This window comes from Callithrix jacchus, chromosome 1 (genome assembly GCF_049354715.1).
Source record: "Callithrix jacchus isolate 240 chromosome 1, calJac240_pri, whole genome shotgun sequence".
Classification (NCBI taxonomy): Eukaryota; Metazoa; Chordata; class Mammalia; order Primates; family Cebidae; genus Callithrix; species Callithrix jacchus.
In genome coordinates, this window is record NC_133502.1 from 193,500,694 (window position 1) to 193,523,009 (window position 22,316).

The 22,316-nt window shown below is 53.5% G+C and overlaps 2 protein-coding genes and 2 non-coding genes across 14 annotated transcripts in view; 3 read left to right on the forward strand and 1 right to left on the reverse strand.

The window, feature by feature from the left end:
* LOC118148423 (small Cajal body-specific RNA 17) lies at nt 1-138 on the forward strand. The gene has a single exon (XR_004735226.1).
* Nucleotides 139-223: 85 nt separating this feature from the next.
* On the forward strand, nt 224-306 carry LOC118148387 (small Cajal body-specific RNA 18). Its single transcript, XR_004735199.1, has one exon.
* A 456-nt stretch (nt 307-762) lies between these two features.
* Nucleotides 763-21,640, reverse strand: LOC108593870 (RIMS-binding protein 3A). 10 transcript variants are annotated; one of them, XM_078335914.1, is made up of 7 exons: nt 21,258-21,640; nt 20,822-21,009; nt 18,145-18,307; nt 17,720-17,924; nt 16,748-16,917; nt 16,530-16,634; nt 763-12,056 (listed from the first exon to the last, which is right to left on the reverse strand). In XM_078335914.1, the coding sequence occupies exon 7, from the start codon at nt 6,541-6,543 to the stop codon at nt 1,618-1,620; it is 4,926 nt and encodes a 1,641-aa protein (XP_078192040.1). In that variant the 5' UTR covers nt 6,544-12,056; nt 16,530-16,634; nt 16,748-16,917; nt 17,720-17,924; nt 18,145-18,307; nt 20,822-21,009; nt 21,258-21,640; the 3' UTR covers nt 763-1,617. The 10 variants fall into 10 exon arrangements, with proteins under 10 accessions (XP_078192040.1, XP_078192041.1, XP_078192028.1 ...); XM_078335915.1 differs by having other exon boundaries at nt 18,145-18,389; XM_078335902.1 differs by having other exon boundaries at nt 18,145-19,835.
* The window catches only part of UBE2L3 (ubiquitin conjugating enzyme E2 L3), a 68,377-nt gene continuing 67,316 nt past the window's right edge, over nt 21,256-22,316 (forward strand). For both annotated transcript variants that reach the window (XM_078335920.1, XM_078335922.1), the window contains exon 1: nt 21,256-21,485. In XM_078335920.1, the coding sequence (XP_078192046.1) occupies nt 21,476-21,485 (10 nt within the window). In that variant the 5' untranslated portion in view covers nt 21,256-21,475. The remainder of the gene's footprint in view (nt 21,486-22,316) is intronic.

Below are 22,316 nucleotides of genomic sequence, written 5' to 3' on the forward strand. Positions count from 1 at the left end.
GGCTTGAGCCACCGCGCCCGGCTGAGCCTGCAGTATTTTTCTTATATAATCAGGTCCTACTGTGGGCAGTGCTGCTTGCCCAGAGCCTGAGAGGATTATGAAATCATGGCAAGGGTAGTGAGGCAAGGGGACCCAGCACGGGGGCATGAGGAGCAGAAGACAGCAGGTGAGGCTAGAGGAGAGGGAGGTTTAGGGAGGCCTCTGCTGCTGTGACTGTGAGCCCCGGCCAATGATGACATGGCCACTGCACAATCTGAGTTCTGGGAACCATGTGATGAATTGTGTTCTGGGAATAGACTGTAGCCGGGAAAATAAAAAAGCAGAAGGGTGTACCCTCCGTTCCCTGGCCAGGAAAACATTTCTCTAGCCTTTGCAGACCCACTGCACAGAAGTGAGAGGTAGGAAAGCCAGGCTCATGCTTTCCTAGGTTGTGCTTCAACTTCTAAAATATGTTTGTTTGTTTGTTTGTTTTTTGAGACAGAGTTTCACTGTTGTTACCCAGGCTGGAGTGCAATGGCACGATCTCGGCTCACTGCAACCTCTGCCTCCTGGGTTCAAGCAATTCTCCTGCCTCAGCCTCCCGAGTAGCTAGGACTACAGGCTTATACCACCATGCCCAGCTAAGTTTTTAAATATTTTTAGTAGAGATGGGTTTCACCTTGTTGACCAGGATGGTCTTGATCTCTTGACCTCGTGACCCACCTGCCTCGGCCTCCCAAAGTGCTGGGATTATAGGCGTGAGCCACCGTGCCCGGCCTAAAATATGTTTTCTCTATGAACGTTTTAATGAGTGGTTGAACATAAGACCGAAAAAAATAACATTCTGAGAGCTTGTTTGGAGGCTCTGGCAGAGAGCCAATACACTTTTTTTCTTTTCTTTTCTTTTTAAAGGCAGGGTTTCACCGTGTTGGTCAGGCTGGTCTTGAACTCCCCACCTCAGGTGATCCTCCCACCTTGGCCTCCAAAGTGCTTGGATTACAGGCGTGAGCCACCACGCCCAGTCTCAAATACCCTGGACTGAAGACCGGTCCTCCTCTACTGGGGATGGTCATTCTCTTCCACCAAGTGCACAGATTCAGGAGGGACACACATGGAGCAGTGAGGGAGGAAGGGGATACCTGCCTAGTCAGCCAGATCAGCCAAATCAACCCTGGTGATCAATGAGGGTGGGTGACAGATGTCGCAGCCAGATCACCCTCACATCTAAAAAATAACATTCTGATTCCTTTTTTTTTTTTAAAGATGTAGACTTTTCTTGAGACTTTCACACAAGACAATGGATGGATAACCTTAACCTCCTAGAGAAAACACACATTGGTCACAGAAAAAGGCACTTATCCAAATACCTGCCATAGTGATCAGCAGCTTTGAAACAGCCTCTCAAACTCTCAGGGGTTGGCTGGTTTTGTTTTCTTTTGAAAATAACTCAGACTTAAGTCTGCTACTTTCAGAGCCTTGGAGACACTTAAGGACTACCATCAGCTTATCATGGTGGCGCTTGGAGCACATGCTACTTATGGTGGCGAGGAGGGGTGCTGGTGTGAGGGTCTGCAAGCTTGCTTCTCCTCTGGCAGGGTGTGAGCAGCCTGAGGCCACTACCTGGGCAAGGATGCTTGCTCAGTGTCCATGGAGGGACATGTGATCCAGCAGGTGGGCTGGGACCAGGCCCCTGTGGCCGCCCGACTCTCCATAATAGAGTCCCTGTTCATCCATAGGCCCGTAAACCATGACTACATCTCCTGCCCTCAGCGCCAGCCTGCCCTTCACCTGGCCCCCTGTTTGCCCATCCCTGGGATCATAGTCCAGAGCTGCTATCATGGTCTTTGGAGTCCACAGTGGGGGTCTCTTGGAGTTCTGTTGGAGCATCGGGGAGGAACCCTGGGGGATGGTGAGCCCCATCCCCCAGTCTTCAAGGTGGGCCATAGAAGGCAGGTGTCCTTGGGCCGGCAAATGCCACCTCCTGTCAGTCTGCTCTGTGCTCACCTCCATCTCAGCCACTAGGTGCGCGGGGATATTGCCCACTTGCCCGTTGCACTCACCAAGGTAGAAGCCATGGGTGTCTTGAGAGCCCCACACTCTTAGCAACTGCCCTTTCTGGAAGTCCAACTCCTCTTCTGCAGCCTTGGGGTTGGCAGACATCACCAGAGGGTTGTAATCAGAGAGGGCTACACAGACCCTGGCTGGAGTGTTGGCCCCTGTCCCCAGTTGTTGGGGGCCACCCCTGGGCATCTTGATGACTTTGCTGGATGGAGCTGGACACAGTGCCAAGCTGGACTCATGCAGCTGGCACTCTCTCTTGCCCCCCAGAGCCTTTCCATGTCTGCTCTGGGGCCTGGGCTCCCTCTTCTTCTCTTGCCTCTCCGTGCCCCACAGATCCAAGCACAGTGCCTCCTGCTCCTCCTCCCAAATGTTATGGAAGTCAGATGTGTACTGTTGGCTGGCGCCCAGCTGGGGAGGTGTGAGCCCTTGGGCATGTTGCTTTTGCCTAAGGACCCTCTCAAAGGCAGGCTTTTCCTGACTTGGTTCCTTCCTGGCCCCACACTCAGTGGGTAGATGGATGAATACTGGCGCAGGGCTTTTGCTGGTGCCCATGTGCCGGCAGCAATTTTCCTTCTCCCCAGGCTGGTCACTGAGCGAAGGTAGCCTATGGTTCTGGGGACTTTTCTGAAAAAGCAGGTCCTTTCTACAGCCCTCCCAGGCCTCTGCAAGCTCCTGAACTTGGCTGCCAGCCCCTGAACTTGAACATTCTTCTTCTGAGCCCAGGTTGGACACTGGGGATTGCCTTCTAGGGGATTCTTCAAGGAATGCTTCTAGGAACTTAGCGTGGGGCTCCCCACAGCTTCCAGGGTTGTGGGGGCTGGCTTTGGCACTCAGAGGAGCCAGTGCCAGCTTCTGGGGGCAGACGGGGAAGGTGACTCTGTAGGTGGATGGGTCTCCACAAATGTAGCTAAAGGGAGGTGTCTCTGGCCATCGATGATACATGAAGCAGTCCTCAGGGATCTGAGCCGGCACTGAATCCAGGGACTCGCCACAGAGTGACATGGTTCTCACTGAGATCTTCTGCCACATTAGGGGCACCTGTAGTTGGGAGAACTTCAACAGGGTGCTCCCAGCAGTGGCATCGGCGACCTCGCAAACCTTGAGCCCATCTGCATACACAGCATAACCGGTGACCTGGACTCCATTGGAGGACCCAGCTGAGTCAATGGTCACAGGGAGCCAGCTGATCACCAGGACACCTGGAGAGGCATGGCGCTCCACCAGCACATCCAGTGGTGGGTGGGGAGGTCCTGCCAAGAGTGTGTCGAAGGTGATGGTGGAGGACATTGTTCCCCAGTACACCTGCAGCAAGTCCCACGGCAGCCGCACCTCCACCCGTGCCTGGTAGTGTGTGCCGGGGCACAGACCCTGGAAGGTGTAGCAGCTCACACCCGCTGGGGTCAGGGCATGCTCTTGGTCATCAAGATACACCATGTGGGGGTGGTGGCAGCTGCTATAGACCCAGGTGATCTTGGCCAATGTGGCTGTGACATTCTGCAGGTGTAGCTGCATGGGGGCCAAACAGAGAACCCCTTTGGTGCCCAGAAGGGGTCTGGAGAGGCCCTGCTTCCCCACCCTCTGCGGCAAGCCCAGCTGGCAGGCTTCCATCTTGGTATCCAGGACATCTGTTGCTGCTTCTGTCTTGGAGCCCACACTTCCCATCTGGCACAGCCCTCCGTCCACCACTCCCTGGGGTTCCCCAGGTAATAAGCTGTCTTCCTCTAGAGCTTCATCCTGCCCAGCTGGAAGTTGATTGGGGCCAAGGTCAGGGGATTTGGCAGGCAGGCAGCTTGGGATGTAGCTGTCTGGAATCTGCTCCACCAAGTTGGAGGGCACCAGCCCCCGTCGGCCATCCTCAAGCTCCCCCTCATAGAAACCATCCTCATCCATGTCTCCAAAGATGTATACATAGTCCCCAGCTGTGAGGGGCAGCTCACCTTCGGGGTGATCATTGGGCCCCTCAAATGGGTTGTAGTTATACTGAGCCATGAAGATCTTGAGCTTGGGGGTAGCAGGAGCCACCAGGCTCCCCACTTCCAGGGCCAGGGACACACTGTCACACTGGAGGTCATCCACCTCAGTGGCTGTGTCCCCATCCAGAGTAGGGCAGGATGGCACGGTGGCCCACATCGACCCCTCAGAGGAGGAGTTTGACTGGGAGCTAGTTTTCTTGGACAGAGGTCGGCTGGCAAGGACTGTCTCTGAAACTTGGGGGACACTGGCTGGCTCCCCAAGGGCAACTGGGCTCTCCTCGAGGGAGGCTTCCCTTTTCTCCTGTATGCCTCTGCTGGGCTGTGACCGTGAGTACTCTTCAGGCCGTGGCTGGAACTTGGGCCTTCTGCTACCCTTAACTTGGGACTCCGGCATTTGACTGGTCTCCTGGGGCTGTTGGGGAGGGTGATCAGGGTGACACTGCAGCGCTTGCATCTCCTTCCGGGAAGCATGGAGGTCACACTGGCCCTTCTGGGGGTCGTGTTGCAGCTGCTGCTGGCTGTCCTGCCCACGCACCGCCTCCTGCAGCAGCTGCTCAGCCATCAAGCCGGCGGCATCGCGCTCTTGACACGCGCGGCCCAGGTGGCCGCGTACTTCGCTGTTCTCAGTCTCCACCTTCCGCACCCAGTCGGCCTTGGCCTGCAGCCGACCATTCTCCTCCGCCAGCCAGGCGTTTTTGAGCAGCGCCGCCTGCAGCTGTGCCTCCGCCTCCTCGCCGCGCCGCCGCGCCGCTGCCGCTTGGGCGCCCAGCTCCTCGCACTCGCGCCGCCGCTCGTCCAGCTGGCGCTCCAACGCCAGCATCTGCTGCCGCATCTCCTCACAGGTTGCGCTCTGGCCGCCCGCCTCGGGCCGGGCGCCACCGTAGCCCTGTGGAAGCGTCAACTGCCTCTGTAGGCGCAGCACTTCCCGCTGGGACTCGCGCTGCAGGCGGTCCAAGTCGCTAATGTTGAGCCACTGTGTACAGGGACTTTCCCTTCCAGGATGCGGGTCTCTGCAGGGGCCGGAGGCCATACGCGCCTGCAGGAGGTGGCACTCCTGCCGCAGCTCTTCGATTTGCTTGTCCTTGGCCAGCAGCGCGCTCGCCTGCTCCGACAGGTCCTGGGCGCGCTGGCTGGCAAAGGCCTGGCATAGCTCCAGGCCGACGCAACTCTCGCTGGGCACAGGAGCGCTCACTGCCCGAAGGTTGGTCTCCTGCAGCTTACGGGCCCCGTCCGCCAGGCGCTGCGCGAGCCCGGTCAGCTCCGCGCGCTTCACCTTGAGCCGCTTCACCTTCTCGTCTGCCTGGTAGAGGAAGCCTGCACGCCGCAGCTGCTTGTTCTCCTCGTGCAGGATAGAACAGCGGCACGCCAGCACCCGCAATGCCTTGGCCAGCAGCCAGTTCAGCCTTATCAGCGCTTGGTGGCCCAGGCCCGGGAATGAGGGAGTCAGGACTTCGCAGGGCTTGCTCTCGGGGCCTTCTCCTCTCCGAGGGTTGCTGAGTTTCCCGTGGACTGATGGTGGTGGTGATGGCGGCAGGAGTGGCAACGGCGGCGGCGGGAGACTCCGGAAGCCAGGGGTGGAGATGTCTGGTGAGGAGGGCCGCTCCTCGGATTTGGAGGCCTTGGGGAGACTCCGGGTGCTGTCAAGAGAGCGGGAACGCGGTGGTGTGAAGGAATCAAGGGAGCTGGCGCGCGTGGACAGCAGACCATCTAGGGAGCTGGAGCATGCAGAGGACACCAGGTCTAGAGAGCCAGAGCAGACACGGACTCTGGCACTCAGGCTATCAAGAGATCCGAGTCGACTGGCGGGGTTGGGGGCATAGCAAGAGCCGCTCGAGGTCTGGGGCAGCAGGTCTTCCAAGGAATGCACAGCCTGGGTGTCTGGGGATCCCGATACAGCGGGATGCCCGCGGAAGTGCTCCAGGATGTACTTGAGGAAGAGCTGGCGCTCCACCTCGAGAGCCGCCTGCAGATAGCGGATGCGCGCCGCCTGCTCGCCGTCAGTCTCCCAGCGAAGCTGCGCCAACACTTCCTGCAGGCGACAGCGGCACTGCGCGGCGGAGACCTCGGACGCCCCCGGGCGGCTGCAGTGGCCGCGGTTCACTAGCTCCTCGGCCAGCTGGCGCTGCAGCTCCCGGGCTTGGCGCACCACGCCATCACGCTCGCGGTGCAGCAGTTGCTGCAGCTGCCGCAATTCGGCCTCCTTCCAGCGCAGCAGCTGCCGGATCTCCGCCTCTCGCTCCTGCTGCATCTCCTCCTGCAGCTGCCGCAGCTCCCGGCAACGCTGTGCCTCCCACTTGGAGCGCAGATGGTCAGCCAGCTGCTGCCGCTCCCGCTCTGCCGCCTCCCGCAGCTGACGCTCCTGCGCAGCGAAGCGCCGCCGTTCTGCCCGCCAGCCCGCTCGCTCCGCCTCCAGCTCCGCCCGTAGCTTCTCCAGCTCCCGCCTCTGGTTCTCCAGCACTGCTGCCGCCGGGCTGGGGCAGCCCGGCTTCTTGGACGATGCGCCCAAGGGGCCCGGCGAGTCCTTGGCCATTGCGGCCGCGGCCCGGCTGGACTCCCGACTTCTCCTGGCAAGCCACAGGTTGCCAACTGCCGCCGCCCCGGCAGCGGCCAACCGCCCGGCACGCTTCTTCCGGCCGCCTCCTTGGGGTCTCCACGTGCCCCTTCCGCCTCTTGGCGTGTTCCCCCGAGTCCTGCCGCGAATGTCTGGCCCACGCGCCTCTACACCTGGCAAGGCCAGGGGTGGACTCCCACATCCCTGCTTAAACTGACCCGTATCCCTTCCGGGATGCACCACAACTTTTCTGGTCCCTACGTTTTTCTTGCTTCTAACACCATGTCCCTTGTGACCCTCCCCAGGCACCCTCCCAGGCACTGTGTAGTCTCCAGCAGACCAAGGTGCCCTGAGGGAAGTCTGGGCAGTTGCTCCTGGGCTTGGAGAAAGGGGCAGGGTATGTGTGTCAAGGCCCCTCCATGCGGTGTGGGCATACCTGGCTGCGAGTTCAGGTGGTGTATTTGGGTCAGGTGGATGGAAAATGCAGCAGGATATGCCTAAACATGGCTAGACCTGGACTCCTCAGGACCCTTCAGCCCCTATAACAGCCCTGATCACACAACTGGTCATCCATCTTTTGGGGAAAGCATGTGCCTGATACACATTTGTGTTTCTGCCCAGAGTCGACTCAGAGGAGGTATAGGTGAAAAGACTCTCCCCAGCAAAGTGGCATAGGGACACAGGGCCAGATAGGCAAAAAGGGCACGAGGGACACTGGCCTGCCTACCTCCCACATTTGGGTGCCAGCTGGTGACAAACGCTGGAGCCCCAGTATCTGGGCTACTCAATGGCATCTTAGGCAGAGGCCCAGCCTGAGGCTTCAGCAGAAATATTTGGGGCATCCTGAGCTTCAGAAGAAACACACACACACACACACACACACACACACACACACACACACACACAGAGTCTCTCTGGCCACCTGTGTGGCTTGCAAGCGAAGGAGCTGAGGGACCTGTGGGGATCGCTCCTGTGTGAGGCCCCTAGGAAATGGGCCTCGCCATACCGTGAGCTTGAGCCCGGACACAGATCCCTGGTTGGGGGAGTCGAGCTGAGGGAAAGCAGGAATCGAGAGAGAGACTATGTTATTCTAATAATTAACAGACATTACTTTATGAATATGAGAACTTGGGAGGCATTGTGTCTACTTTTGGCTCCTTATGGTTTATTCCTTGATTGTGTTCATTTTGGACCCTTGTTACCTTCATTGTAAAATATTAACTTAAGTATTTACACTTGGTAACTTACTGTAACTTACTGGGTGTAACTGTAACTTACCATAACTTACTGGGCGTGACTGTAACTTACTTACCTTGACCTATTGGGCATAACCTACTTACTGGACGTAACCTACTTACTGGGCGTAACTGTAACTTGCTTAGAATTGTTAAGTACTTACTGGGCGTAATTTACTTGCTGGGCTTAACTTACCGTAACTTACTGGGCGTAACTGACTTACTGGGCGTAACATAGTGGGCGTAACTTGCTTACTGTAACTTAAGTATGTTGATCTGGTGTAAACAACATTAACTTCAGAAAAGTATATAATGGAACATATTGCAAAAATAAAATTGCTGCATGGGCATAGCGCATGTAGCCCTCTAGACCTCGCTCCTTTCTATCTCCTTTTTTTTCGGTGCACGCTCTCTTCCAGGTTTGGGACCCTCTTGCTGGACGAGATTCCTGGGCTCGCGTTCAGTTCACAACAAGGAGCCCTGCTTCAATCTGGCTCCTCTTTACCCTTCTTGCCTGCTCCTGGTGCGAAGTGGCTCTTGGGAGAAATTGATGGACGCCTAATACCTGGCCATCTGCATCAAGACTTGATATTGAAGTCACATCAGAGGCCCCTTTGCTTTTTGGTCTGTGGTGTCTCCCTGTCCCCAGGAAGCACCTGGGACTTTTCACAACTGCTGTGTTCACTCAGCTTGTGGCCCTCTGGCTTCACCTTCACAACGCCCAAGTTTTTCAACTCAGGTTCCCCTGAACCCACAGGAAATGCCTTTAGGGGGTGGCAAGTAACAAGAACATCAGGAATTATGACTGCAGATGTTCTTTTTGAGAGGTGAGGCAGATGTAGTGTATGTGTGAGAGGGAGGAAAGGTGAGATGCAGGGATGGCCTTAGCTTTGAACTGGTGCTGGGCTCCTGGACATGGTAGCCACAGGGAATCCTCAGCACAGCTCTGTTTTATGGAAGAAAATATGAGGTTTGGTGGGAGCCACTGGCTTCCCAGGGCATATGGGCAACTGAGTCAGAGCTGGTGTGTGGGGATCCACAGCCTGGATGCCCTGCTGCAGTCTTCAGTAGAGCTTCAGTTGTCAGGTCAGGAGGGCAGGCTGGGCCGGGCGTGATGGCACAGGCCTGTAATCCCAGCCCTTTAGGTGACCAGGGCGGGAGGATCACTTGAGCCCAAGAGCTTAAGACCTGCCTAAGCAACATAGAGAGATCCCATCTCTACAAAAAAAATAATTAGCTGGGTGTGCTGGTGCATGCCTATAGTCCCAGCTACTCAGGAGGCTAAGATGGGAGGATCACCTGAGCCCGGGAGCTTGAGACTAGTCTAGGCAACAGAGTGAGTGAGACCCAGCTCTAGTTCCAGCTGAGGTGGGATGACTGCTTGTGCTCGAGCCAGCAAGGTGAAGTCAAGGCTGCAATGAGCTGTATGGCACCAATGCACTCCAGCCTGGGCAACAGAGCAAGACGCTGTCTCATAATAATAATTTGTAAAAAGGAGAGCAGGCTGCCACCAAGGAAAAGGACATGGGTGGATGGGTCTCTGGGGACCCCACAGTCACCATCCAGCAGCTGCCCTAAGGTATGACGAAGGCATTTAGGAATGTGGTTGAGTGGATAATTGAAGCTGGGCTTCACCAGGGCTGGACTTCTGCCATCCCTGTTCTCATCATGTGTAGTGATTGTCCAGTGGCCTGCCTGTCACCCCCATCAACTCTGAGCTTGTAGAGAGCAGAAGCCATGTTTTCTTTGGTCTGTATTTTATCCCTGCATGTGACTTAGTGCAGCATTGGTGCCTAAGACAGGTGAGAATGAGTTGCAGCCTGGGAGGCAGGAGTCCCAGCATGAGCTCACCATGCTGCTGTCTTCTACAGGTCCAACTTTCTCACCCATTAAATGAAGGTGATGGTTTTTTCTTTTCCTCTTTTTTTTCTTTTGAGATAAAGTCTTGGGCTGGGCGCGGTGGCTCACACCTATAATCCCAGCACTTTGGGAGGCTGAGGCGGGTGGATCATGAGGTCAAGAGATCGAGACCATCCTGGTCAACAAGGTGAAACCCTGTCTCTACTAAAAATACAAAAATTAGCTGGGCATGGTGGTGCGCGCCTGTAGTCCCAGCTACTCGGGAGGCTGAGGCAGGAGAATTGCTTGAACCCAGAAGGCGGAGGTTGCAGTGCGCCAAGATCGTGCCATTGCACTCCAGTCTGGGTAACAACAGCGAAACTCCATCTCAAAAAAAAAAAAAAGAGAGATGAAGTCTTGCTCTGTCACCCAGGCTGAAGTGCAGTGGCATGATCTCAGCTCACTGTCACCTCAGCCTCCTAGGTTCAAGCAATTCTCCTGCCTAAGCCTCTCAAGCAGCTGAGATTACAGACACCTGCCACCACGCCCAGTTAATTTTCCTATTGTTAGTAGAGACAGGGTTTTGCCACGTTGGCCAGGTTGGTCTCAAACTCCTGACCGTAAGTGATTCACCTGCTTCAGCCTCCCAAAAGTGCTGGGATTACAGGAATAAGACACCACACCCAGCCTGCAAGTGATGATTTTAAACTGGATTCTTTTTTAAATTTTATTTATTTTTAAATTTTTTTGAGACAGAGTTTTGCTTTTGTTACCCAGGCTGGAGTGCAATGGCACGATCTCGGCTCACCACAACCTCCGCCCCCTGGGTTCAAGCAATTCTCCTGCCTCAGCCTCCCGAGTAGCTGGGACTACAGGCACGCGCCACAATGCCCAGCTAATTATATTTTTAGTAGAGACGGGTTTCACCATGTTGACCAGGATGGTCTCAATCTCTTGACCTTGTGATCCACCCGCCTCGGCCACCACGCCCAGCCCTTAAACTGGATTCTTTAGGGCTCCAGGGTTCCTTGGAAATATAGGACTGCTGGGCACCCACCTATAGTCCCAGCTACTTGGGAGGCTGAGGCAGGAGGATTGCTTGGATCCAGGACTTCTGGATTGTAGTGTGCAATGCTGATCAGATGTCTGTGCTAAATTTGGCATATATTGGTGATTTCTTGGAAGCAGGAAACCACCAGCTTTTCTAAGGAGGGGTGAACTGGCTCAGGTTAGAGTAGGAGCAGCTTGGCCAGGTATGGTGGCTCATGCCTGTAATCCCAGCACTTTAGGAGGCCGAAGTGGGTAGATCACAAGGTCAGGAGATTGAGACCAGCCTGGCTAACACAGTGAAACACCATCTCTACTAAAAACACAGAAAATTAGCTGGGCATGTTGGCATTTGCCTGCCTGTAGTCCCAGCTACTCGAGAGGCTGAGGCAGGAGAATCGCTTGAACCTGGGAGACGGAGGCTGCAGTGAGCCGAGATTGTGTCACTGCACTCCAGCCTGGGTGAGAGAGCAAGACTCTGTCTCAAAAAAAAAAGAAAAAAGAGCAGGTTTGCCAGGCACAGTGGCTCATGGCTGTAATCCCAATAATTTGGAAAGCCGAGGCAGGCAGGTCACCTGAGATCAGGAGTTCGAGACCAGCCCGGCCAATATGGTGAAACCCCATCTCTACTAAAAATACAAAAATTAGCTAGGCATTATTATCCCAGCTACTGGGGAGGCTGAGGCAAGAGAAATGCCTGAATCTGAGAAACAGAGGTTGCAGCCACTGATATCATGCCACTGCACTCCAGCCTCAGCGACAGAATGAGACTTTGTCTCAAAAAAAAAAAAAAAAAAAAAGCAGCAGCTCAAAACTCCCGTGCTAATCAGTAGTAGGATCTTGCCTGTGAATAGCCACTGCACTACAGCCTGGGAAACAAGTGATCTGTCTGTCTCAGCCTCCCAAAGTGCTGGGCTTACAGGCATGAGCCAGCACACTCGGCCTCAAAGTGCACTTGATGGGACTGTCATGGTAGTGTGCAAGTGAGGGGACCATGGTGGTGCTAACCCAACCACCTAATATATGCAGGCTCAGACCCATAATACCCTGACCCCCTCTTTGGGCCGGAGGGAGTTGATAGGACAGCACAACACCTAGGAAGCCAGCACACGGATAGCACCTCCACAGGAACTTGATTTATTCCTCTAGCTATGGTCTGTAGGAAAGAGGTTATGGGTTCCTTTCATGGGGCACAGACTCTTCATTGCCAGAGTCATTCTCTGAATCAACTTGGGGTCTGGGAACAGGCTGGAACTTGAGTAAGACAGGTGGGGAGAAGATGGAGGCCTTCACAGCAGAGTCTGGTGTCGCATCAGTGTTAGGGGAATCACTACAGGCCGAGGTCTTGCAGAGGAGACATGCATGACCTGCCTGTAAGGTGGGACACCAGCACATAGGTACACATGGAAAAAACCCCAGGCTGTATGCCCCTCCCAATATATTTCTACTTCTAGAAACCTCTCCCACGGATGTGTTTTCAAGGCTGTTTACTGCACCAATGTCTGTAATTGTAATAAACCTGGAAACAAATGTCTATGAGAGCACAGCTATATGACCCCTGGCACAGCCATGCAGTGGACTATTCTGCAGGTGCTTAAAGGAATGAAGTGGATATCCCAACAAGTAAAGACATCCCAGTGGTTTATTTATGGAAACCACAAATTGCTGAGAAGTACATGCAATGTAGCTCTTACTTGTGTCAAAAATGTAACGTATGTGGCCAGGCGTGGTGGCTCACACCTGTAATCCCAGCACTTTGGAAGGCTGAGGTGGACCAATCACGAAGTCAGGGGTTTGAGACCAGCTCAACCAACATAGTGAAACCTCGTCTCTATATGTTTAAAAAAAAAAATTTAATGTGTGTGTGTGTGTGTGAGTGCGTGCACAAACAAATCATTTGGGAGGGTACAAATGAAACTCTTAGCAGGAGTGGACTCACATTTTACATATTCACTTCTGTATTGCGAACTTTTCTTCATGGAACATGGTCTCCATTTGTAGGCTTTTGAAAACCAATTAAGGCAGGGCATGGTGGCATATACTTGTAATCTCAGCACTTTGGAAGGCTGAGACAGGTGGATTACTTGAGGACAGGAGTTCAAGACCATCCTGGCCAACATGGTGAAACCCTGTCTCAACTAAAAATACAAAAATTAGCCAGGTGTGGCAGCATGCACCTGTGATCCCAGCTCCTTAGGAGGCTGAGGCATGAGAATTGTTTGAATTGGGGAGGTGGAGGTTGTAGTGAGCCAAGATTGTGCCACTGTGCTCCAGTGGTGTGATCTTGGCTCACTGCAACACCTGCCTCCTGGGCAAGTGATTCTCGTGCCTCAGCCTCCCGAGTAGCTGGGATTACAGGTGCACCCCACATCGACTGGCTAATTTTTGTATTTTTGGTAGAGACAGGGTTTCACCATGTTGGCCAGACTGGTCTGGAACTTCTGGCCTCAAGTGATCCACCCTCCTTCACCTCCCAAAGTGCTGGATTATAGATGTGAGCCACCACACCCGGCCAATTAAAGGTACTTTTAAATATTTTATTTCTTTGAGACAGAGTCTTGCTCTGTCGCCCAGGCAGGAGTGCAGTGGCACGATGTCAGCTCTCTGCAACCTCTTCCCCCTGGGTTCAGGCGATTCTCCTGCCTCAGCCTCCTGAGTAGCCGGAACTATAGATTGGTGCCAACACACCCAGCTAATTTTTTGTATTTTTAGTTGAGACAGGGTTTCACTGTGTTAGCCAGGATGGTCTCCAACTCCTGACCTCATGATCTGCCCGCCTCCCAAAGTGCTGGGATTACAGGTGTGAGTCACCATGCTGGACCCCTAATTTTTGTATTTTTTGTAGCAATGAGGTTTCACTATGATACCCAGGCTGGTCTTGAACTCCCAGGTCCAAGTGATCCACCTGCCCCAGCCTCCCAAAGTGTTGGGATTACAGGTGTGAGCCATTGTGCTCGACCTCAATTCTGTTTTTTTTTTTTTTGAGACGGAGTTTCAATCGTTACCCAGGCTGCAGTGCAATGGCACAATCTCGGCTCACCGCAACCTCTGCCTGCTGGGTTCAAGCAATTCTGCCTCAGCCTCCTGAGTAGCTGGGACTACAGGCGCGCACCACCATGCCCAGCTAATTTTTGTATTTTTAGTAGAGATGGGGTTTCACCTTGTTAACCAGGATGGTCTTGATCTCTTGACTCGTGATCCACCTGCCTCGTCCTCCCAAAGTGCTGGGATTACAGGTGTAAGCCACCGTGCCCGGCCGACCTCAATTCTTATGGATACACACATAGGAGTGGAATTGCTGGGGCATATGGCAACTCTGTTTAACATTTTGAGAACCCAATAAACTGATTTCTTTTTCTTTAAGACAGGGTTTCACCATGTTGATCAGGCTGGTCTCGAACTCCTGGCCTCAGGTAATCCACCCACCTTGGCCTCCCAAAATGCTGGGATTATAGGCACAAGCCACTGTGCCTGGCCAAATTGATTTTCATAGCAGCTGCACCATTTTACATTCCCATCAGTCCTGCATAAGGATTTCAATTTCTCCACATCCTCATCAATACTAGTCATTCTTCCACCAAAGCCCATGTAAAGAGCAGAAAGAGGGAGTCCTTAGGAACTGCAAAAAACCATCCTTTGGGGAAAAACAGGAAATTATACTAAAAAGAACTTTTCACTGTCCTTTTTTTCTTTTTTGCAATGGAGTTTCACTTGTTGCCCAGGCTGGAGTGCAATGGCACTGTCTTGGCTCACTGCAACTTTCACCTCTCAGGTTCCAGCGATTCTCCAGCCTCAGCCTCCTGACTAGCTGGGATTACAAGTGTGCACCACCAAGCCTGGCTAATTTTGTATTTTTAGTAGAGACGGGATTTCATCATGTTGGTCAGGCTGGTCTTGAACTCCTGACCTCATGATCCACCCTCCTCGGCCTCCCAAGTGCTGGGATTACAGGTGTGAGCCACTGCACCCAGCCTCACTGTCCTTTTTTACTGTGGCCATCAGAGTCAATGAGAAATGGTATCTCACTGTGACATTGACAAGCATCTTCCTAATGACTAATGATCTTGATCATCTTTTCCTGTTATTGGCTATTTGCATATTTTCTTTAAAGAAATAGCTATTCAAGTCTTGTGCCCATTTTTTTTTTTTTTTTTTTTGAGACGGAGTCTCGCTCTGTTGCCCAGGCTGGAGTGCAATGGCTCAATCTTGTCTCACTGCAACCTCTGCCTCCCAGGTTCAAGTGATTCTCTTGCCTCAGCCTCTTGAATAGCTGGTACTACAGACATGTGCCCCCACATCCAGCTAATTTTTTGTATTTTTAATAGAGACAGCGTTTCACCATGTTGCACAGATGGTCTTGAACTCCTGACCTCAAGTGATCTGACTGCCTCAGCCTCCCAAAGTGCTGGGATTGCAGGCATGAGCCACCACACCTGGCCTAATTTTGTATTTTTAATAGAGATGGGATTTCACCATGTTAGCCAAGCTGTTCTTGAACTCCTGACCTCAGATGATCCACCCATCTCAGCCTCCCAAAGTGCTGCGATTACAGGCCTGAGCTACTGCATCTGGCCATGCCCATTTTTTAATTGCGTTGCTTTTTTGTTGAGGTTTTTTTGCAATAATTTTATGCCATTGTAGGTTGCCTTTTTACTATTCCTTTTAGGTAATAATGTTCTAAAATTGAATTGTGGTGATGGTTGTACAACTATGAATATATAAATACCCATTGAATTGGGAACTTTAAATGGCTGGACTATATGCCATGTGAGTTATCTCAGTAAAAGGGCTAAAAAAGTTAGCAGGGCATGGTGGTGCAGACCTGTAATCCCAGCTACTTGGCTACTTGGGAGGCTGAGACAAGAGAATCACATAATCCCAAGAGTTTGAGACTATCGTGTGCTATAATCATGCCACTGCACTATAGCCTGGGTGACAGAGCAAGACCCTATCTTAAAAATTTTTTAAGAAGCCAATATGGGCCAGGCGTGGTGGCTCACGCCTATAATCCCAGCACTTTGGGAGGCCAAGGCGGGTGGATCACGAGGTCAAGAGATCGAGACCATCCTGGTCAACAAGGTGAAACCCTGTCTCTACTAAAAATACAAAAATTAGCTGGGCATGGTGATGTGGGCCTGTAGTCCCAGCTACTTGGGAGGCTGAGGCAGGAGAATTGCTTGAACCCAGAAGGCGGAGGTTGTGGTGAGCTGAGATCGTGCCATTGCACTCCAGTCTGGGTAACAACAGCGAAACTCCATCTCAAAAAAAAAAGAAGCCAATTTGGAAGCCAGGAGCAGTGGCCTCCACCTCCTGGTTCAAGTGATTTTCCTATCTCAGCCTCCCGAGTAGCTGGGATTATAGGCACATGCCACCATGCCTGGCTAATTTTTGCATTTTTAGTAGAGACAGGGTTTCATCATATTAGTCAGGCTGCTCTCGAACTCCTGACTTCAGGTGATCGACTCACCTGGGCCTCCCAAAGTGCTGGGATTACAGGCGTGAGCCACAGTGCCTGGCCTAAGTTTTGTATTTTTAGTAGAGGGGAGTTTTGCCATGTTGGCCAGGCTGGTCTCAAACTCCTGATCTCAAGCAATCCACCTGCCTCGGTCTCCCAAAGTGCTGGGATTACAGGCATGAGCCATTGTGCCCAGCCTGATTTCTCACTGTTCTAAACACTAGGAAGGGGGTCCAGCTTTTCCTGAACCCCTGTTTAGAGTCATTCCTGGAAGTAGAAAGGACGTTATAATGAAAAAGTTTTACAGTACTCTCCCTGAGTACTGCCCCTTCCCTTGGGTTAGAGTCAGGATGGTGTCTGGCCCCGGGCAGGCGCAAAGGTATGCTTACCAGGGGAAGTTGGGGCAATGGAGCTTGAACATACTGATTCCAGCCACATATGAGAAATGGAAGCTTCCGGAGTTGACAACCAAGAGAGTCAGATCAACTATGCGGCTGCAAGACAGGGTAGAGAGGGGACGTCACACCTCATGTGCAGTTCTACAGCATAGACACAGGCACTGCCCACCTGAGCCCAGACCCCTCCCCTGTAAAACAAGAATAAGCACTCAGGATGGTTGGAGAAGAAATTGTGGCCAAACATGGCACACAGGACATTCCCAAAATGCTTTTTCATTTCTTTCAAGTCCAGAGTAAATTCCTTCCATCTCTTTGGGTTTGATGACAGGCCATTCCTGTTTAATTTCACTTCAGATCTTGAAATGTCCAAATTCTCAACCTGGAAGATAGAAAAGAAATCTCAGAACAGGTTTGGGAGCCTGAAGAAAGTACCTTATAGAAGAGCCATGAGAATGACGTGACTTTCATTCACTCAGCAGATACATTGGAACCATCTCTTGGGCCCACCTTGAGCTTGGTTAGGGGTACAGAAGATGGGATGTGGGGGTTGGGAACTAAGGAACTAACCCAGCCTGGGGGATGGAGGACTGCCTGGAGGAGAAGGCCAGACCTGAATGAGTCACCCAGGCTAAGTGGGGAGTCAGGAGGTGCAGGCAGTTAGGAAGTGCACTGCAGGCAGAGGGTAGCATGGGGAGCCATGCCCAAAGGGAGATGCAGGAGTGGGACTGGAGATGTGGGAGGGGCCCCCTGGTTTTCCACCTGTCCTTTGGAAGCCCCAGGATCCTGTCTGGTGCACCAAGTCAAGGCTGCCTTGCTTGCCTAATCCAAGAGGGTGGAGCACTTTGGTGCCTTAAATCCCCTCCTGACGCCTTAACCACAAACCCCATTTATCTCCTTTATCTACCAAGACCCTGTCTGCAGAGAGGGTTCTGCTGCTTAAAAACAGAGAGCTGGCCGGGGTAGTGGCTCACTCCTGTAATCCTAGCACTTTGGAAGGCCAAGGTGGGTGGACTGCCTGAGCTCAGGAGTTAGAGACCAGCCTGGGCAACATGGCAAAACCCCATCTTAAGGAAAAAAAAAAAAGCAGAGAGCTGAGAGCGACAGCTGTAGGCCCACGAGAGCCACTGGATCATTCTGAGCAGGGGGCACCCAGGACTGCCTGGAGTGGGGGAGGCTCTCACTGACTGACGTGCAGGCAGCAGAGGGAGGAGGCCAAAGACTCTCAGCAGAGTGTAGACAGGGGGTGACAGGGTCGCCACGGAGCCCACGGTGGTGGCAGTGGTGGAAGTGGCAGCAGGGTTGGTGGCAGGCACAGGCAGATCAACTGATCCTGTTAGATGGGTTCTGCTTTCTTCTTTGTTGGCTTCCTTCCCCTCTTCTTGGTGTCTGCAACAAAAGGTGCCGGTGAGTGCCTACCTTGAAGCCAGAGCAAAGTAGAGTGAGAGCCAAATATAGTGGTTGTGGGTCTTCACACAGTCCCTCCAACAAGAAAGGAAGGGAGGCCCCAAAGAGCACCATGAACAATACCTAGAGTCACTGTTGACAGGGGCCAACGTGCCCCATCTCACCAACCTCATGGGGGAAGGTTACTCTTGTCTCTGCTTACAAGTGGACCTAGAGGCTCCGGCTGTCCAAGCCACAGGCAGGATCCATGCCAGGCTGTCTGACTTCAACGGGAGAATTTCACAGGAAGTGATGGGATGCCAAGGAGGGGTGGGCTTGGTCCAGGCAGGTCAGTCTTCAGCCCACCCCCGAAGCATGGTGAAAAGCTGTGGAGTTGGCCAACACCGGTGCACAGTATCCAGGACTGGAACAGTGAGCCCACCGACCACACCCCACCACAGGGTCATCCTGGGGGTGTGGAAAAGGGCACCTCCTCCATGAGGACACACACATTGAGGAATCCTACAGAGGTGGGCTCAGGGAGGGGATCTTTGAGGGGCGGGAGCCCGGGAGCAGACCCTGACCTCTATGTCACGTCTTCCTCCTGTATTCAGTCTGGCTATTTCTACCCTTCAAAAGTTGGAGGCTACCAGCAAAGTGCATGTTAACAAGCTCCTAATATGGCCCATCAGAACAGCTCATCTATGATGATAGCCACCACCCTGCCTGGCCTGGAGACCAGAGCAACCTAGACCTGAGTTCAAGTTCAGGCTCAACTACTGTGAGCATGCACAGGTTGGCTAACCTCCTTGTGCCTCTATTTCCTTTTCTGTTATTTACAGGGGTAAATAACATCAAAGCTACCTTAGGGGACTACAGGTGCTGTTGTCCAACCATCAGTGGAGGGAGGGCTCACTCTCAGCACCCCAGAAAGTGGGACACCCAGGCAAGCTGGGCCTCCCCATGTGACGCAGAAGTGAGTAGCCCCACACTAGTGTCGTCATCCACGAACACAAATATACTGAAGGAACTGAGCCTGAATCCAATCGAGCTTTAGAGCAACTGTCCAAGAAATACAGGCAGAGGAGGAAGCACTACCAAATTGTAATAGCCGCAAACTCGGAAAGTGGAGCAGGACAGAGGACGACACCAGACAGGCTATCCCTCCTCAAAGGGGACATCAACAGAAGTCGCCAAGGACCCAGGGCCATCCAGTATATACTTGCTGTCCCTGTGTGGCCATATATATGGCCCCCTTTCATTTCATCCTCACGAGTGGCCCAATTTAGACACCAATTATACGATCATCCTAGCTAAAAGGAACCTGAGGCCTAACAGTGAAACATAATGAATGTGTGGGTCTCACTGGGTCCTGAGGTGACAGACCAAGTCTAGAAACACTTTTGTGGCCCATCTAGGAGAGGTGACTATGACCAGCTGATGTCAGAGAACCGTTGTCAATTATGTCAAGTGTATCAGTGACATTGTGATTATGTCAGCAAATGTTTGTTTTTGTAGTTGCTGTCACTTTACAGAGACAGGGTCTCACTCTGTCGCCCAGGCTGGAGCACACTGGTGTGATCATAGCTCACCATGAATTCAAATTCCTGGGCTCAAGCCATCCTCCTGCCTCAGCCTCCCAAGTAGCCAGGACTACAGGCATGGGCCACCACACCTGGCTAGCTTTAAAAAAATTTTTGTAGAGATGGGGTCTTGCTATGTTGCCCAGGCTGGCCTCCAACTCCTAGGCTCAAGAGATCTCTTACTTCCGCTTCCCCAAGTGCTGGGATTACAGGTGTGAGCCACCGCACCCGGTAAGTGTTGTTGTTGCTTTTTTTTTGAGACGGAGTTTGGCTCTTGTTACCCAAGCTGGAGTGCAATGGTGCGATCTCGGCTCACTGCAACCTCCACCTCCTGGATTCAAAAGATTATCTTGCTTCAGCCTCCTGAGTAGCTGGAATTACAGGCTCCTGCCACCACACCTGGCTAACTTTTGTATTTTTAGTAGAGACAGAGTTTGACTATGTTGGCCAGGCTGGTCTCAAACTCCTGACCTCAACTGATGCACCCGCCTTGGCCTCCCAAAGTGCTGGGTTTACAGGCGTGAGCCACTGCTCCCAGCCACACAAGACACTCTTGGGTCAGACACAAAGGACAGTTTATTACAGCAATAGCAGTAGCTAGAGTACCAGCATTTTCTTTCTTTTTTTTTTTCTTTGTGAGACGGAGTTTCGCTTGTTACCCAGGCTGGAGTGGAATGGCACGATCTCCGCTCACCGCAAACTCCGCCTCCTGGGTTCAGGCAATTCTCCTGCCTCAGCCTCCTGAGTAGCTGGAATTACAGGCATGCGCCACCGTGCCCAGCTAATTTTTTGTATTTTTAGTAGAGACGGGGTTTCACCATGTTGACCAGGATGGTCTCGATCTCTTGACCTCGTGATCCACCTGCCTCGGCCTCCCAAAGTGCTGGGATTACAGGCGTGAGCCACCGTGCCCGGCCCAATGTTGCTTTTTTTTTAAGTGCCAAACATAGGGGCAGAGACAAACCACAGGGCCACACCAAGGACATGGTTGGTCAGTGCCAGGACTGTCTCAGTTTTTTTTTTTGAGTTGCGTTTTCTGGGTTGCTTGAGCCAGGCCCTACCTGCAGGCCTTCATCCACACTCCAAACACTCACCAAGGTGAGCAATGAGGGCTCTCTGTCTCAAAAAGGTGGCCCACCTTGCTCAGGATCACACAGCCAGGAAGTAGCAGAGCTGAAGTCAGTCTCTTAACTAAAGAATCTAGCTAGGGGCAGCGCCTCTCCGTCTCCCAGGTTCAGATTTCCCAGGCCCCTTCCCGCTCTGGATAAAACGTGGTTCAAGGAGGGCAAATCCAACGGGAAGAGTGGAGGTGGTCACCTGGCCCTCCGACTGGCTGCACTGGACTCAGAAACCCACAGGGCCCAGCACCGGCAGAGATTGAGCCTCACTCCAGGAGTAGAGGTGCACGCGGTGGATACTCCGCTTCAGCTGTTCCACCCGCTCTCCAGGGCACCCATGCTGTTGCAATGATTTAGCTCCCCCTGGACAGCACAGAAGAACTTCACCTGCAACAAGATTGGGAGAGGCAGGGCAGCGGGAAGTCCAGTGCGTGAGATGCCTGGCTGCTCCACTCCCCAGCCTGTGCAGCCTCGGTTTGTGGTAGATCCTACCCTACAGCCCTAGTTACGCCAACTACGACCTCCCCACCCCACCCCCAGCCCCAGGCCTCACAGCTCCAACGGTCAGAGCTCTGCCCTTGGGGATGGCGGATCCGGGTAGTGACAGTTTCCGCCCAGCCCGTCCCACGCCCCACCCGGAGTGAAGAGCGGATTCCCTGTTGTTCCAATTCAGCCTGCTTGCCCTTGAGCACCATCCTCTCCGCCAGCGACGGTTGCTGTCGAAGCTGCGGAAGAGGCGGCGCAGCGCCGGCTGGGTGTAGGTGTCCGCCTGCCTCTGGAAGTACCCCCCCGCTCGCCGAAATCTGCCGGCAGAAGGTCACGCTTTGCGAGACCTCGCTGTGAGCTCGTGAGGATGTCCGTGGGTGAGCGCGGCTGGCGGTACGGGAGGCCTGGGGGCGAAGCAGGCGTCGGGGCGGGGCTCTCGGGGGTCTGGGCCTGCCGACCACCTCACCGCCCCAGGGCCGGGGCGCGGGGTCGCTAGTGGGCTGCCGGGACCGTCGAGCGGGGCTGCGAGCGCGTTCCCGCGGCGCAGACGGGACTCCCTAGCCAATTGCAGCTGCCTCGCCGCGGCGCCCCAGCCAATCAGCGCCGAAGCCGGGGGCGGGACTAACCCCTGGGCGCCTCCGGCCCCTGACAAGGTTCGCGACCTGGCGGGGGCGAACGCGGCTGCGCAGGTCCTGGCCCAGTTACGCAGGGGCCGTCGGACCTGCGATCCGGTCGGGCTCTTGGTCAGCAACTTCCTTAAGGCTCACACCTTTCGGCCGGCCTCCAGTCCCCTCCGACGGGCGTACTTCCTCGCGGTCTGTAGCCTCTTGGGCTTCAAGCCGCGCTTCCCCCTCACCCAGGCAATGCCCGGAGAACTTCACTCCTCCCCTTAGCTCTGGACTTCTCGCCTTGCTCCTTTTTTTTTTTTTTGGTAGAAATAGGGTCTCACCATGTTGTCCAGGCTGGTCTTAAACTCCTGAGCTCAACCAATCCACCTGCCTCGGCTTCCCAAAATACGGAGATTACAGGCATGAGCCACCACACCTGGCCAATTAAAATAAATAAATAACAGGCGGGGCGCAGTGACTAACGCCTATAATCCCAGCACTATAGGAGGCCAAGGCGGGCAAAGCACCTGGGGTCAGGAGTTCAAGACCAGCCTGGCCAACATGGAGGAAACCCTGTTTCCACTAAAAAATAAAAATAAA

Coding starts and splice junctions, on each gene's coding strand:
- LOC108593870 (XM_078335908.1), bottom strand. CDS start 6,543: ATGGCCAAGGACTCGCCGGGCCCCTTGGGCGCATCGTCCAAGAAGCCG.